The sequence below is a fragment of the Rhinatrema bivittatum genome, chromosome 8, assembly GCF_901001135.1.
Source record: "Rhinatrema bivittatum chromosome 8, aRhiBiv1.1, whole genome shotgun sequence".
Lineage (NCBI taxonomy): Eukaryota > Metazoa > Chordata > Amphibia > Gymnophiona > Rhinatrematidae > Rhinatrema > Rhinatrema bivittatum.
In genome coordinates this window covers 13,827,165-13,844,236 of record NC_042622.1, presented here as the reverse complement: position 1 = coordinate 13,844,236, position 17,072 = coordinate 13,827,165, and the positions used below count along the sequence as shown (strand labels likewise).

Below are 17,072 nucleotides of genomic sequence, written 5' to 3'. Positions count from 1 at the left end.
CACCACCGGACACATAACATACCCGATGTCTTTGCCTCCTGCACGGCCTGGTCCATGTCCTCGCTTTGGATGTCTCCGTACTTCTCCTTCCATTGATCCAGGTTCCTCTTCATCTCATACAGGGTGTTCTCTAGCCTGGAAGCTGTGCTATTTGCCTCCATGGCTGCTAACTTAGCAGCCTGAATGGTAACCGCTGAGTCATCTGCGAGGGGAAAATGTCAGCAGGCGTTCACTCCGGAGATTTGAGTGGCGCATGGCCATCACCCAGCTGGACCATGTTACCATCTATGCCTCTTATTTCCATATATATGCAGAGGGATATGCACGAAAGAGATCAGGTCAATCCAAAACCCTTTCGCCAAATCCACAGAGGGGAATGAGAACGCTTCAAAACTGAGGTTTGGCCAGAGCCTCTTACATTCCACACTGCTTTCACATTCCCCTTTCATTTAAAATCTTTAGACTGCAATGAGAGTTTTAGTCCTTTTGAAGCTTAGGTCATCCCACTCATCAAAAGAGCAAGCTGGGAAATCAGAGGTAGAGGACATGGGTCTTCTCCAAAATCAATCCAGAGAAAACCACTGGCTGCTTCTCTACTACACAGTCAGGCCGATTCAGTAAACCGCGCGGGAGAGCCGGCGCTCCGAGACAAGCGCCCACTCTCTCAACACGCGCCCAGGCCACTCTCTTGGATGCGCGATTCAGTATGCAAATGAGGGCCCATGCTAATAAGGAGGCGCTATGGACATTAGCGCCTCCTTATTGGCAGAAGCAGCGCCTGCCAGCGGGTTTGACAGCCGACGCTTAATTTTACCGGCGTCGGTTGTCAAATCCGCTGACAGTCACGGGTTCGGAACACGGACGCCGGCAAAATTGAGCGTCCGTCTTCCAACCCGCGCGCCGCAGGCAGATTTTTTTTTTTTAAGATTTTTTATTTTTTTTAATTTTTGGGGCCTCTGACTTAGTATCACTATGATATTAAGTCGGAGGGTGTACAGAAAAGGAAAATTGGTTCTTACCTGCTAATTTTCGTTCCTGTAGTACCAAGGATCAGTCGAGACTGCTGGGTTATGCCTCCCTTCCAGCAGATGAAGTCAGAGAAAAGCTGACAAGCACCCCCAGATAACCCGGTGTGCGACCTGCGATCCCTCGATATAATCAATATCAAAGCAGAATGAAGTAAATTTAAACAACCAATGACTTGATCAAGAGAATTTAGCTGAACAATAACCTGTGAAAACTATGTACAGAACAAGAGTACGGATTGAAATGCTTCCATGGATAAGCTTGCTTGAAAATCTTCAAATTCGTCTAAAAACTGCAGAGAGAAAAAAAACCAAAACCAACCGAGCGGACCCTCCTGAACACTGTACCCCTGGGCGGGCATCTGGACTGATCCTTGGTACTACAGGAACGAAAATTAGCAGGTTAAGAACCAATTTTCCTTTCCCTGTACGTACCAGGATCAGTCCAGACCGCTGGGATGTACCCAAGCTGCCCTAAATGGGGTGGGACCCGGAGAGTCCCGCTCGAAGCACACTGCTGCCAAAAGAATCAACATCTGGAGCCCAGACGTCCAAACGGTAATGCTTAGCAAATGTGTGCAAAGATTTCCAAGTAGCTGCCCTGCAAATCTCTTGTGGCGAAACTCATTGGCTCTCTGCCCAAGATGCCACTTGAGATCTGAGTGAATGAGACTTAAGACCATCTGGCACTTGCCGCCCGTGTCATATGTATGCTGAAGCAATAGTGTCCTTCAACCATTGGGCATTAGTAGTCTTTGAAGCCTTACACCCTTTCTTAGGACCGCTCCATAAGACAAAAAGATGATCTGACAATCGAAAAGCATTAGTCACTTCCAAGTACCGCAGAAGTATCCTGCAGACGTCCAGTCTCCTCAAATCCTGAGCCTGAGGATAATTCCTATCCAAATCTGGAAAAGCTGGTAACTCAACTGACTGATTTACATGAAATGCTGATACAACCTTCGGCAGAAAAGAACGCACAGTCCAAAGCGAAACCCCAGAGTCCGAGATTCGCAAGAATGGTTCTCTACAGGACAACGTTTGAATCTCCGATATTCGACAGGCCGAACAGATAGCCACGAGGAACACCGCCTTGAGTGTTAAATCTTTCAATATAGCCCTCTTGATAGGCTCAAAGAAAGGACCGCAGAGCCCACAGAGAACCAAATTCAAACTCCACGAAGGACACACTGCACGCACCTGCGGGTGTAAATGTTTGGCTCCCTTCAAAAAACGTGCCACATCTGGATGTCCTGCAATGGATGTACCATCAACCTTACCTCTTAAACAGCCTAACGCCGCTACCTGAACCTGAAGCGAGCTATATGCCAGTCCTCTCTTTAAGCCTTCCTGCAAGAATGTGAGAATGTGCACAATAGTGGCCTGGCACGGGGACACCTTCAACCCACTGCACCAGGAATCGAAAACCTTCCACACCCGAACGTAGGTGAGAGAAGTAGAGGTCTTTCATGTGCATAGTAGAGTGGTAATCACCACATCCAGATAGCCCTTCTTTCTCAACTGTCTCCTCTCATAAGCCAAGCCGCTAGACAAATGCGAGCCGCCTGATCGAAAAATATTGGACCCTGTCGGAGTAAATTCGGTAGGTGACTGAGACACAAGGGACCATCTACCGCCAAGTTGATTAGGTCTGTGTACCACGGCCTCCGCGGCCACTCCGGAGCTACGAGAATAACCGGCCCCCGGTGGGACTCTATTCACCTTAAGACTTCCCCACCAGTGGCCAAGGAGGAAACACATAAAGGAGTGTGTCGTGAGACCACAGAAGGACTAGGGCATCCACCCCTTCCAACCCATGCTCCCTTCTGCGACTGAAGAAATGAGCCACTTTCGCGTTCAGCCGAGTCGCCATCAAATCCAGCCGGGAGACTCCCCATCGGTGAGTCAAGAGCCGCATCGCCTCCTTGGACAGTTCCCATTCGCCGGGATCTAGCCTTTGTCGACTGAGAAAGTCTGCCTGGACGTTGTCCACTCCGGCTATGAGTGACGCCGCCAACTGGAGCAGATTGCGTTCCGCCCAGACCATCAACTTGTCCGCCTCTGCAGCCACCGGCCGACTCTTTGTTCCCCCTTGATGATTTATGCAAGCCACGGTTGTCGCATTGTCGGATAGGATCCTTACTGAATGATGCTGGATTAGCGGAGAAAACGACGCAATGCTAGACGAACCACCCTTGTCTCCAACCGATTTATGGACCACTTGGACTCCTGCGCTGTCCATTGATCTTGTGCTGATTGTGACTGACAGACTGCCCTCCAACCGGAAAGGCTGGCATCCGTTGTCACGATCATCCACCGTGGATTCTCTAGATCCATTCCCTGCTATAAGTGATCAGGGATCAACCACCATTCTAGACTGGCCCTGTCTGGATCCAGAAGGGGCAAGGGCAAGTGGAACTCCTCGGACTTGGGTCCCAACAGGAAAGCAACACCCTCATATGAGCAAACGCCCAGGGAACCAACTCCAGAGTAGTTGCCATAGAAACAAGAACTTAAAAAACTGTAGTCCCATACCTTGGGCAACGGAAGGGTCAAAAGACGTCGAACCTGAGACATTAGTTTGCCCATCCTCTCCCGAGGCAGGAAAACCTTGCCCACAGACGTATCGAACCGTGCTCCCAGAAATTCCAACACCTGGGACGGTACCAATTGACTCTTGAAGAAATTGACAACCCATCCGAGCAAATAGAGGCGATGCAAAACAGACTGCACCACCACCTTGCAGAGCTCTTCTGATTTCGCCCGAATGAGCCAGTTGTCCAGATAGGGATGAATTAAGATCCCCTCCCGCCGCAGACACGCTGCCACTACCACCATCACCTTGGTGAAGACACGGGAAGCCGTTGCTAAACCGAACGGCAGCACACAAAACTGGTAATGCTCGCCCAAGACCATGAACCGCAGAAACCTTCGATGATGCTCTTGGATTCCTATGTGAAGGTAAGCCTCCATCAGATCAAAGAAGCCAAACATTCGCCTTTGTGGACAGCCTCAATGACGGACCTCAACGTCTCCATTCGAAACGAGGGACCCGTAGTGCTCTGTTGACCTTTTCAAAGTCCAATATCGGCTGGAAGGAGCCCTCCTTCTAGGGGACTACGAAATAAATGGAGTACCTGCTAGTCCGACATTTGTTCGGTGGCACCGGGACAACCACTCCCAGAGCCTTGAGCCGAGACAGGGTTTGGAATATGACCTGTTGCTTTGCCTGAGACCCGCAAGGAGACACCAGGAACAGAACCCGAAGTGGGCGAGCAAAATCCAAAGCACAACCGTGTTCTATGATATCTAGAACCCATTGGTCCGAAGTAATCTTGACCCATTCCTCGCAAAACAGGGAGAAACGACCCCCGATCTCAGGAATGGAGGAATGGGCCGGGGCACCTTCATTGGGAAGCCTTGTTGGAGAAAAATCCTTGGGAGGATCCGTCGTGCCGAGGCCGTCTACCACAAAAGGAATGAGCCCAAGTCTGAGACCTTGCCGACGACTGCCGAGGGGCAAAAGACGAGCCCCTACCCATACGAAAATGGCACTGACCCTGAAAACGACCCCGGGTCGCACCAAAAGGGCGAGACAGCCTGGGCTTGTCCTCTGGGAGCTTGTAAACCTTATTGTCCCCAGTTGTTCCAGATCATCTCAAAATAATAGCTTTCCTCTAAATGGAAAGACGCCCAGCTGAGACTTAGAAGAGACATCAGCTGACCAATTGTGCAGCCAAAGAAGCCTCCTTGCCGAAACTGCCGAGGACATTGTGCATGCAGAAGTACGAAGAAGATCGCACAAAAAGCGTCCGCTGTATAAGCAACCGCCGCTTCCTTGCAGTCGGCCTGTTCTGCCTCCGCCGGAGGGAGCTCTTGAGTTGTGAGTAATTGCTGAACCCATCTAAGCGTAGCTCTCTGCATGAGACTGCTACAGATGGCCGCCCTAACTCCGAGAGCCGATACTTCAAATATCCGCTTGAGTAGAACCTCCAGCTTTCTATCCTGAAGGTCCTTGAGAGCTGCTCCTCCCATTACCGGAACCGTGGTGCGCTTGGCGAAGGCCGACATGGCCGCGTCCACCTTAGGGATCTTGAGAAGATCCAATCACTCGTCTGGCAGTGGGTAAAGTTTTTCCATGGCCCTATTAACCCTTAGGGTGGCTTCAGGCGCATCCCATTCCCGGGTCATAAGCTGTAAAAGCATCGGGTGGAAAGGAAGAGTTCTAGGAGGGACCCGCAGGCCCGACAAAACAGGATCCCCTGAAGAAGGATCCGTCACCGGCTGCGGAGCCTGAACATCTAGTTCCTGTAGCACATGAGGAATCAAAGGGTCTAGCTCCTCCTTACGGAGCACCCGTGGATCATCCCCCTTCAAAGGAGTGGCATTGTCAACATCATCGCTCATATCCACCGGGGAGGGGTCCAGAAGCACGGACCCCGGAGGAGTGGAAGGCACCGATAGCTCAACGTCAGGAGCAGGATGGGAAGGCCTGGTCCTAGTAGCCCCTTGATCCTCCGCAGGCCTGGGGATCTTAGCAGGAGGAGAATATTGCCCATCCAAGTCTGCCTCAGCCTCCATATAAGCTTTGTGAAGCAGTAAAATAAACTGAGAAAAAAATGGGTGCTGTCTCTTTAAGGGCCCCCCCCCTCCGAAGGCACGGCAGGAGGAGGAGAAGAATCATGTCCCAATTCATGAGGCCTTTGGGGGCTTAACGTAGGTGGAGAAATCGGCAGGAAATCCCCTTCCCCGTGCATCTGAGCCCTGCGCAGCATCGGGGCCTGAATCGGGCAAAATGGCCGCCGTTCCCATGCTTGTCGGGGACAGGGCAGGCCTCTCGTTGTGAACTGTCTGACTGCGGCCTAAGCCACGCGATCGCAGCAACGCTGATCTTTTCCCTGCAATCAGCAGCAGCGAAGGCCCCTCACCCCCGGGGATACAGCGGGAGCAGAGGCCTTCGCGAGAGAGTCGCACTGCCGGTTCTCCACACGCTGCACATCGCGATCCTCGCGGCATGGCAATCTAAGCTGTAAGTCGAAAATCAGCTGAGTGAAGCAATTCACCCCCTCCGGAGCCCCGGGGGATTTCAGCAGGCTCACTCTGTTTAAAAGGCTTATCCTTTGTCTTTTATTTATGTATTTATTTTTTCTTTTTCAGAGCTACTCAACCAGGGGAATGTACGTCCCTGGGCTTAATATGCAATTTGTAGCTCCCACCAGAGGAATTAAGACGTCTCTGGCACTGTATGGGGGGGGGGGGAGGAACCAGCCCACTGGTAAATCCCCCAACTCACCAGGCTCTGTCAATATTCTCCAGGTATTAAGGCCAAGGGCAGGAGCCCAGCCTTGCCTGCAATTACAAAATGATCTCAGTCTTCCCTTTTTTTTTTTACACTACTTACTACAAGTTGATCTAGTCAAAGGTACTAAGGTTAGGATACCCCCTTCACTTAATAATCAATCAAATAAAGAATTTTGCAAAGGATCAGGACTGCAGGTTATGCCATCCTTCATCTGCTGGAGTCAGAGAAATACTGAAGGATCGCAGGTGGCACACTGGGTTATCTGGGGGTGCTTTTCAGCTTTTCTCTGACTCCATCTGCTGGAGGCATAACCCAGCTGTCTGGACTGATCCTGGGACGTACAGGGAAAGCAGCTTTTCTCTGACTCCATCTGCTGGAGGCATAACCCAGCGGTCTGGACTGATCCTGGGACGTACAGGGAAAACAGCTTTTCTCTGACTCCATCTGCTGGAGGCATAACCCAGCGGTCTGGACTGATCCTGGGACGTACAGGGAAAGCAGTTTTTTCTGCTTTTCTGTACACTTTCCCGGTGCCGGCAGAAATTAACGCCGGCCTTTGACAGGAGTTAATTTCTGAGAGTAAAATGTGTGGCTTGGCTGCACATTTTACTTTCTGTATGGCGCGGGAATAACTAATAGGCTCATCAACATGCATTTGCATGATGCGGGCGCTATTAGTTTCGGGGGGGGGGGGGGGGGGGTTGGGCACACATTTTCCTCGCGCTATTACCCCTTATACAGTATAAGGGGTAATAATAGCACGTCGAAAAGGCGCGTTCAAATGGAGGCTAACGGTGCGCTCGGCCTGAGCGCACCATACTGAATTGGCCCAATTGTGAGGATGAAGGCTGGGAAACCTGAGACCGCTGTCCAAATCCCTCGCTGCCACACCCTGCCTGAGAAAAAAGGCCAGTCAAGCTTCCTGAGTTCACAGGAAGGGTGCAAGCTGTGGTACGGGAAAGGGACCTTACAGCCACGTTCTTTGTCTTAGCACTCAGGCCGATAGAGATAATTTCAAAGCGCACAGCGCCTGCCAGACACTGACCCAAGCAATGCGCGTGGCCCTCGCCTCTGTAACTCTGGACTTACTTCTCTCTGCATTTAGCTTGTCCTGTACAGCGCGCAGGTCCTGAAGGAGACGCTCCTTTTTCATTTTAGCATCCGTCAATCTGTCCTTGGTGGTTTTCAGTGTCTCTTTAACCACTGTGGGAGAAACAGAGGCACGGAGGGCATTATAAGAGGATTTCCCAGTAAGAGAACTTGATCTGCAGTGAAAGGCTGGCTCGACCTTTTGATTACGGTCACCTGCACACCGCTGCAATCCCAGAATCACTTCTTCTTACCTCCCACAGGGAGGCTGAATCCTTCCTTCAGCAGCGGACGGAAAAAGAGGAAGAGGGAAGCCTGGGATAAGCACAGAGGGGCCCTCAATTGTAAAGAAGTGAAAGGGGCTCGGGGATATCATATCACGCCAGGAGGTAAGCTGGGCAGAGTGGATGGCCCTAAGGGTACTCCTCATGTGCTAGGACACTCTCTGCTTTGGGACAGTCCTGTGGATACTTTTTACCAGCCACAAACCTTCGCACCTGCTTTTGGCGTGGGTGAATTTTCTCTAGAGCAAGTACCAGTGCATGCTATCTTCCCCCCTGCGGGAATTTCTAGAGCCTTTCAGGCTGGTAGCTTGTGACTTATACCCTTAAATCGGTGCCTGAAAACTGCAACCCTGCATATTTATTTAGCAGCGCTTCTAACCCGCCTCCTCCATGCAGCGTTCGGTGTGGGTAACACATTTTATATTTATAATACATACAATGCAACAATACAATCACTACGTAAAAATATTCTAAACAGTACCCAGATTATTCATTAAAAGCAATAGTAAAAGAGAATGCCTTGACCTGTTTCCTGTACAACTTGATGTCAGATAGTACTCGAAGGGCAAGGGACAAGCGAGAGACAGCTCTAGCAGACACAACGTGTACGCCCAGAACTGCAGAAGTGATGCCCATGATCCATATCAGAAAAAGAAGCATTGCCAGCGGGGAGATCCTTACAACCAGACAAACAAGACTTATGGAAACCACTGGCGCCGTGGTAAAACTCAAACTCAGACAGGAGATCGATAACTGCCTGTGGGAACAGAAAAGACACTAATATCGGAGCAATTGTGGGCTAGGATGAAAAGAAACAGAACCAACAGTCATGAAGCTGAGATAAGAGGAAGCTGGTAAACAGAGAGAAATGTTCTCTAAAAGCAGCTAATGTGCAGGCAGAGAACTGAAGGAGTTCCGATAGTGACTGTCAGGCCCTTCCCGATACTCTGTCTTACTTTGCATACCAATAAATGCTTCTAACCTGACCGAGTACCCAGAGTCTGTTTATCTGTAAACAAGGGGGTAAGCACTTGGAATGCATGGGGCATTCCAACTAGTAAAAGCCTTTGATCCAGTAGCTTGCAATTTACATGAACGCACTGCTGGAACCATCAACCGCAGATTTCTATTAGGTAGATAGCGAGAGATTTTCTTAGACAGGCCACAGGGATTTTCTACATTTAGTAACTTAAAAAAAAAATCACTGAAATCTTGAACTGCCCATGCCAACTCAATGGCAGACAATGCAAGTTCTTAAGTTCAGGAGTGATGTGATCCATACAGAGCCGTAGCCAAGCCATGCAGCACCTATGGCCAAGTGAAAAAAATGCACCCTCATTCTGAGCACAACACACGACACCACGAGCTGACAGACTGTTAAATGGAGGGGGCTTTGAGTTTTATTTACACCCAATAGTTTTGTCCGGCTCCTTTGGCCTTCCAGCTCAATCAGAACCAGTAGAGAGATCCTGGCGCCAGGAGCCTTCACTCACAGCTCCCTGGGATCTTTTTTTCCCCTCAATTTTCTTTAATCTTGTCATAGCAGTGTCAGTCCTGGGCTGAGGGCTATGCACGAGGGCTTATTTCAGAACCCTGCAGTTATGGGACCCCAATCCACTCCCAGTCACACAATGGAGAAATTACTTACCTGATAATTTTGTTTTCCTTAGTGTAGACAGATGGACTCAGGACCAATGGGTTATGTGCTCCCCTGCTAGCAGATGAAGAAGGAGTCAGTTTCAAAGCTGACATCAACTTAGATACACTCCTGCAGTGACCTCAGCCCTCCCATATTCTCTTCAAAAGCCATTGTGGACATACTATTGATAAACTAGATTAAAGCTTGATTAAAAACGGATAACCGTAACTGTACTCAACCAAACATAAGCGCTGAATCCCAGCAAGATTATAGATGCTCTGACTGGGTGACGGCTTACCCATAACCTCTTGGAATTGAGATTCACCTCATGGGTGATTCCCTGGCACCGTTCTTGGGCAGCCGTGGATGGGATGCTGAGTCCATCTGTCTACACTAAGGAAAATGAAATTATCAGGTAAGTAATTTCCCCATTTCCTAGCATGTAGCCAGATGGACTCAGGACCAATGGGATGTACAAAAGCTACTCCCGAATGGGGCAGGAGCCTGCCTGCGGTCTGGTTAGCACCGCCCTTGCAAAGGCTGTGTCCTCTCGGGCCCGAACATCCAGGTGATAGAACCTGCAGAAGGTGTGCAAGGAGGACCACGTCGCCGCTCGGCAGATGTCGATGAGAGACAGTAGCTTAGCTTCAGCACAGGATACTGCTTGGGCACTAGTGGATGAGTTTTAACCTGAAAGGGTAATGGCTTCCCTACTTCTACTTTAGCTCCCGTGATCACCTCCTTGATCCAGCGAGCTATGGTAGCTCGCGAAGCTGCCTCGCCTTGTTTTCTTCCACCTTGAAGAACAAACAAGCAGTCCGTCTTGTGCACCGGCTCAGAGATTTCCAGATACCACACTAAAAGCCTACTGACGTTTAAAAGGCAGAGGAGGTGGTAGTCTTCCGTGTCCTTGAGTCCATCTAGAGATGGTAAGGAAATGGACTAATTCAAGTGAAATTCTGAGACTACGTTAGGCAAGAAGGAAGGAATGGTGCGAAGCTGTAACGCTCCTGGAGTTATCCAGAGGAATGGTTCCCGACATGACAATGCCTGTAGTTCAGAGATGTGACGAGCTGTGCATATTTCCACCAACAACACAGTCTTCAATTTTAGCAGGTGCAGGGATAGACCACACTGTGGTTGAAAGGAAGGCCCTGCTAAAAAGTCCAATACTAGATTAAGATTCCACAGAGGAACCGGCTACCATAAGGGTGGTCGAAGGTGTTTAACCCCTTTTAGGAAACGGGCCAAGTCTGGATGCGCCGACAGGCGGTTCCATTCACCTCGCCTTTGAAACAGGAGAGAGCCGCTACCTGGATCTTCAAGGAGTTAAGGGACAACCGATTATTCAAGCCATCCTGTAAAAATTCCAGAACCATAGGGATTTTGGTCGTCTGAGGGGCAACCTCGCGTTCCTCGCACCAGGCCTCAAATATTCTACAGATCCGCACATACAAAAAGAACATCGAGAACTTCCATGAGCAGAGCAAGGTGGAAATTACTGCCGCCGAATAATCACACTTCATCAGGCGAGCCCTCTCAAGGGCCAGACCATAAGACAAATTGAGTCGGGTCCTTGTGAAAGTTCGGGCCTTGTTGCAGCAGGTCCCTGTGTGGAGGAAGGCCTAGGGGGGTCTTCACCAGAAGCCTCCACTGTCTGTATACCACAGGTGTCTGGGCCAGTCTGCAGCCACTAGAAGGATTAATCCTCTGTGGTGCTCGATCTTGCAAATGACCTTGCCCAGCAGTGGCCACGGAGGGAAGGCGTACAGCAGATCCTCCTCTGGCCAGGCCTGAACAAGGGCGTTGATTCCCAGGGATCACTGATCTCTTCTATGACTGAAAAATCGGGAGATCGTCCTATTGTGAGATGAGGCTGGCCCCATCTGAATGGCTCTTTTCGACAACATCCATTCTCCTGGAACCAGAGTCTCTCAGCTTAGAAAGTCTGCTCTGACGTTGTCTTTTCCTGCGATGTGGGAGGCCGAGATCATCCGTAGGTTCAATTCCACCCATTTCATAAGGGGGTCTATCTCCAGGGACACTTGCTGGCTCTTGGATCCTCCCTGATGGCTGAAGTAGGCTACTGTTGTTGCGTTGTCTGACATCATGCAGACTGCCTGACCCTATAGCCTGGGGCTGAACTGTAGACACGCTAATCTGACTGCCCGGGTTTCCAGGCGGTTTATGTTCCAGCACGCATCTTCCTTGGTCCAATGCTACTCCTCATTGCCGGGGCAGGGGATAGAGGGGTAGGGAGTTTGGGCCGCGCTGCTCTTCACTGACCCGGCGGGAGGAGGGAAGAGGAGATCGATTGTTTTCGAGGCTCCGCACTGCTCTTTACTGCCAGAGTGGAGGGGAGGGGACCAGCGGCCAACAGTTTTCACGCGATGGCGCCTATGGATGAGGCCTCATCGGCTACAGCTCTGGATCCATACAACCTTTATTGGTCAGAATCCTTGTGGCTGCGTGCTGTAAAAGCTGCAAAGCACGCAGATATCTCTTGGGCAATCCTATGTGTATACTACTGCAGTAGTCAATTTCACCAAATAAAATTGACTAAAACTGATCTAAAAAGACCTGGTGTCAAATATGATTTTAATGGCATTAATGTCTTTAACTTAAAAAACGCCTTCCTCATGACAGATTTAATCTGCGGCTCGAATGTTAATTTAGAATCAGTAATAATGCCCAGATTTTGAGCATCACAGGTAACTTCTAATGCAGTGGTTCTCAACCTTTTTTCTGTGGGGACAGGCCCGATAGATGGTCCTCACATGCGAGACGCACTGAACACATGACGGTCACAAGGCTAACCCCCACCCAGACCCTCAGTAATGGGTATAAAGCAGAACTAGAACATTCCCCGTACAACTCACCATACAAAAAAAGATATTCTGGTGTTATCTCGATAACAGCAACACAAACTCCCTCTACTACCAAGCGCAATAGCCCTCCTTATAAACAGACAGCAGTTCACCAGCAGTGCGTGTCCTATTGAGAAAGCAGCTGGCTTCACAACGACTGCTGTTATTTAGAAGGCATTGCTTTTGGTAGTGCTATCTTGGCTAATCTCCTGGAGGCTGGGCTGAAACACTGAGCCTCTTATTTTCGTGCGTGCATCGTTCAGCTCCGACACAAAGATTAAAAAACTCTGCATCTCGCACGTCAAATCGTTTGTGCTCTTACCTGCAGTTAATTTCCTTTCATCCTCTTCTGTGGTTTCGACAAGGGCAGAGCCTTTCTTCCTCAGGTCTTTAGCTTTCTTGGCAAGGTCGTCAGACAAAATGTCCTGGAACAGAAGACGGCAGACCTTCAAGCTAATTCCCAGAATCTCCCTACCGGAATGAAAACTCTTCCCAAAAAGAGTGTGCACGGTGGTGGAAACGTTCAGGGGCAAAGGAGCAGCCCGCTGTGATGCAACTCCTACCCAATGTTGGCACAGTGATTATTACGGCCTCTGATTATACGCACTAGCAGAGGGAGAGCGTGTTCATTGGGAGAAGGGCAAAACAGTGCACCCTCTATTTCTTTTGCTTACTTATTTATTTAAAAGTGTTTATGTGCCGCTTTTACAACTTTTGTCGGTCAAAACGATTTACAGGTTAAAATAACATACATAATTAAAATGACATAAAGCATAAAAAAATAACAAAACAGCAATAATAAAATTCCATATAATCACTGTGCCAATGTTGGGTAGGAGTTGCATCACATAACCTGCTACCAGAGAGGATGACCCCGCAGGATCTAACAACCCTCTGGGAGATTGAGAAAACTTCCCTCTACAGAAGAACTTCTTCCTCTTCTTTTTTGGTTTTTTTTTTAAACTTGCTTGATTCACATCTTATAGCTAGTTCACTTTTGGTTAATTTTAAGGGATAGTCTAAACTCCAGAAACAGGGCAAGACTGCAGGGTTTGCACGACTTCCATCTGCTGGAGACAGAGAAATACTGAAGGGATGCAGGAGGCACACCAGGTTAAGTGAGGGTGCCTTTCAAGTTTTTCTCTGTCTCCACCTGCTGGAAGGGAGGCATAACCCATGGTCTGGACTGATCCGGGTACGTACAGGGAATAATAAAATTCCATTTACTGCCGAGTGAATGGGCAGGGAGGAGAGGGCGAGTTGGGGAATATCTGGTCACACTGGGGAGCTGATGGGCAACAGTGGACGTTCTCTATCAGGTCTAAGGGGTGGGGAGCATACAAGGAGCAGGGAAGATGGCTGGAAGAGCAGTCAGCTGAAGTCACCTGGATTTAAGGATCGATTAAGGGGTTTGGGAAGGTGAGGTGGCAGGGGGAGGCAGTGTGCGTGTAGTATCATATTCTCCCAGAATTATCGCCTCCCACTGGAGGACCTTTTGACAGGAGAGGGCCCCAGGGTATTAAGAAGATCTGGATGATTGGGAGAATGCAGGGGGCAGCAGGATCACCAGGGGACAGTCTCCTAAGAGAAACCACTGCAGCTGGTCAGCTCGTGTGGGCAACAATGGCCAACCCTTTATTTATTTATTTCTCTCTAAATGATGACCGCATCTTCCATTAGGCTACAAAGCAGATTTAAACATTGGCACAGCAGTGCTGGGGATGGTATGGACTGATAATCGAAGCTGATGTTGGGAATGCACACTGTGTGTGTGTGTGTTTAATTTTCTGTAAAGTTTAAAACAAAAATTGCTAAAAAAAGGCAAAGGCTGTAAGTTTCCATTACAAAGCTAAAGGGTCTGATTTTATGCAGCTAAATGAGCTTTTGAATGTTGCTGGGGGGAGGTTTGTGCGTGTAAAAGTAGGGACACAAGCAATTCTGCACATAAGATGAGAACATAAGAAATGCCATACTGGGTCAGCCCAGCATCCTGTCTCCAACAGTGAGGAAGGGTGGAGGGACAGCATTCAAATGCACTCTTAATTTTTGGCAGTATGTTGCATACATACTGCCAAAAATCATACATTCACACCTGCTAATCGCCACATCTCAAAAAAGATATAATTGCGATGGAGAAGGTACAGAGAAGGGCTACCAAAATGATAAGGGGAATGGAACAACTCCCCTTTGAGAAAAGACTAAAGAGGTTAGGGCTGATCAGCTTGGAGAAGAGACGGCTGAGGGGGGATATGATAGAGGTGTTTAAAATCATGAGAGGTCTAGAACGGGTAGATGTGAATCGGTTATTTACTCTTTCGGATAGTAGAAAGACTAGGGGGCACTCCATGAAGTTAGCATGTGGCACATTTAAAACTAATCGGAGAAAGTTCTTTTTTACTCAACGCACAATTAAACTCTGGAATTTGTTGCCAGAGGATGTGGTTAGTGCAGTTAGTGTAGCTGTGTTTAAAAAAGGATTGGATAAATTCTTGGAGGAGAAGTCCATTACCTGCTATTAAGTTCACTTAGAGAATAGCCACTGCCATTAGCAATGGTAACATGGGATCTTCATAGTGTTTGGGTACTTGCCAGGTTCTTATGGCCTGGATTGGCCACTGTTGGAAACAGGATGCTGGGCTTGATGGACCCTTGGTCTGACCCAGTATGGCAGGTTCTTATGTTCTAATGAAGGAGTGTGAATGCATGCATGAATGCAGCAGTGAGCTCTATGTGTACCCAATTTTCAAAGCATATTTATATGTACCAATCTGCTTTGAAAGTTCAGGCTAAAGTCTGTGTGTGCTTTAAGTACCCAAATTTTAGCCCTCTGCAGGCTGCAGAAAATTACCCCCAAATGTGCCAATTCTGTTCTCTTGCAACTGGTGCCAGAGACACAATATGTACTATTCTGGCAGTGTTTGCCTGACTGTACATTAATCCAGCGCTAATAACGATGTCCTCTAACTGAAACCCTCAGGCAGATTCTAGGGGGAGGAACTGGTGAGCAATGCAGAGAGATGCAAACCTCCTCCAGAGCCTCCGAATCCTGTCTGGGTCGGGTTTTCAGGATATCTGCAGTGCATATGCAGGAGATACATTTGCACATGGGAGTTCCCCAGGACAGATTTGGGAACCTCTGCACAAGACCATTTGGAAGTAATTTCAAAGATGCGTGCGCAAAGCCAGGTTCTGTGCATGTAAAGGCCTCTTTAAAGATAATCCCGGCAGGTCTGCCCATGAAAGTCCAGGTGGAACTCGATTTTCTGTGCACTTCTGTGCATTTCGTTGGGTGGAGGTGGACTGGATCAGTATTTACGTGCATGCTCTTAATTTTCAAAACGGCTTCTAAATTCACACGCAGCTGTGACTTGGGGGGTTCTGTGAACATCAGCAAATCTTCTGAGTGGTTTGATGCATCAGCAGACTTTACAAAAAGAGGGTCCACCTTTGCTAACACGATGCAGAACCTAGCTGGGACAACATACAGGCCTTCACCTCGCTGAGCTCATACAATCCTCGTCTTCCCGGGCCTGGTCTGTGATTTCTGCACCTCTTCTTTTCTCTGTCAGGGGCTCTCTACCCTCTAAAGGTCATTTCATGCTCCTGCCGGTACTCGGCTTTTCCATCAGCTCTGAGACTCTTGCCCAAGCTGACACTTGGGAATCCAACTTACCGTCAAGGCAGCCTTAGCCCCCTGGTCTGCACCATTCGCTGCCTTCTCTGCATTTTTCACGGCGTCAATGATACTGGCATAGGCATTGGAGGCATTTATTGCTCTCTGGATGAGCCCATCCTGATTCGTGTCACGGATGATGCTGAATGGGAAGAGGAGACAGAAATGTCCGTTAGGTCTGGGGAACACGAATGGAAAACTGCCTCTCACGTTCAAGAAGATGCCAACACAATTTTACAACCCGCGCGCGTGCGTCCGTGTGCGTGCAGTTCCCGGCGCGCGCACATGGACATGGCTATTTTATAACATGCGTGTGTCGGCGAGCACATGTTATAATATATGATTCCTGTGCATATGCGTGCCTGATTTTAATATCAGTATGCACATGTGCAGGCAGATCACGACTTGCGTGTGCAGGGGGGAATTTTGTAAAGTACGTGCAGTGACGCAATTGGGCTTTTCCTATACCCCTACATACCCTACCTCCCTTTTTCCCTCTCCTCCTGACCCCTAAACTAATCCTATCTATCCCCAATTTTTTTGTTTGCTTACTTACTGTTCCTTTGGAGCAGAAGTAGCTTCCACGAGCTGGCCGGCTGCCGGAGCATGCTTCCCTGGGACAGTGTCAAATGGCACTGTCCTGGCCGGCCCCCGTCCAGCCCCTTTTTGATTTGCCGGCACTTCTGAACGTACTGGCAGATATGCGCGTGGCCAGGCCGTTTTTAAAATGCACTTGGCCCTGCAACGCACGTATCTGTCGGGATTTGCGCATGCCGGCGTTTGAAAATTTGGGCATTGGGCTGTTAATTCAACCTTGAACCAAGCATAACCCAGAAATTGCTGATATGACCTCCAGAGACACAAGTACAACAATCCCCATAGGGAGAGGTATGTCCGCCATCTGCTGGAGACGGAGAATACTGGAGAACTGAGGCCACTGCAGGGGTATTATAAACTGTGACATCATCTTTGCAACCTGACTCCGCCTCCATCTGCTGGCAAGGAAGCATAACCCATTGGTCCTGAGTCCATCTGTCTACACTAAGGAAAATGAAATTATCAGGTAAGTACTTTCTCCATTGTGTGCATTCTTCCGAATTCCTGTCCTGAATGCCACTAAACTGTCCTCTTTTTCCCCATTAACATTTAAGTGTGACACCACAAGTACACACGTTCTAACATGTGTACACCTA

At 48.9% G+C, this 17,072-nt stretch overlaps 1 protein-coding gene across 5 annotated transcripts in view; it reads right to left on the bottom strand.

Annotated features, from left to right (window-relative positions):
• LAMA5 (laminin subunit alpha 5) overlaps positions 1–17,072 on the bottom strand; it is a 241,584-nt gene that overhangs the window by 35,876 nt on the left and 188,636 nt on the right. For all 5 annotated transcript variants that reach the window (XM_029611751.1, XM_029611754.1, XM_029611755.1 and 2 more), the window contains 4 exons: positions 15,880–16,021; positions 12,529–12,631; positions 7,417–7,530; positions 23–202 (listed from right to left, as the gene is read on the bottom strand). In XM_029611751.1, the coding sequence (XP_029467611.1) occupies positions 23–202; positions 7,417–7,530; positions 12,529–12,631; positions 15,880–16,021 (539 nt within the window). The remainder of the gene's footprint in view (positions 1–22; positions 203–7,416; positions 7,531–12,528; positions 12,632–15,879; positions 16,022–17,072) is intronic.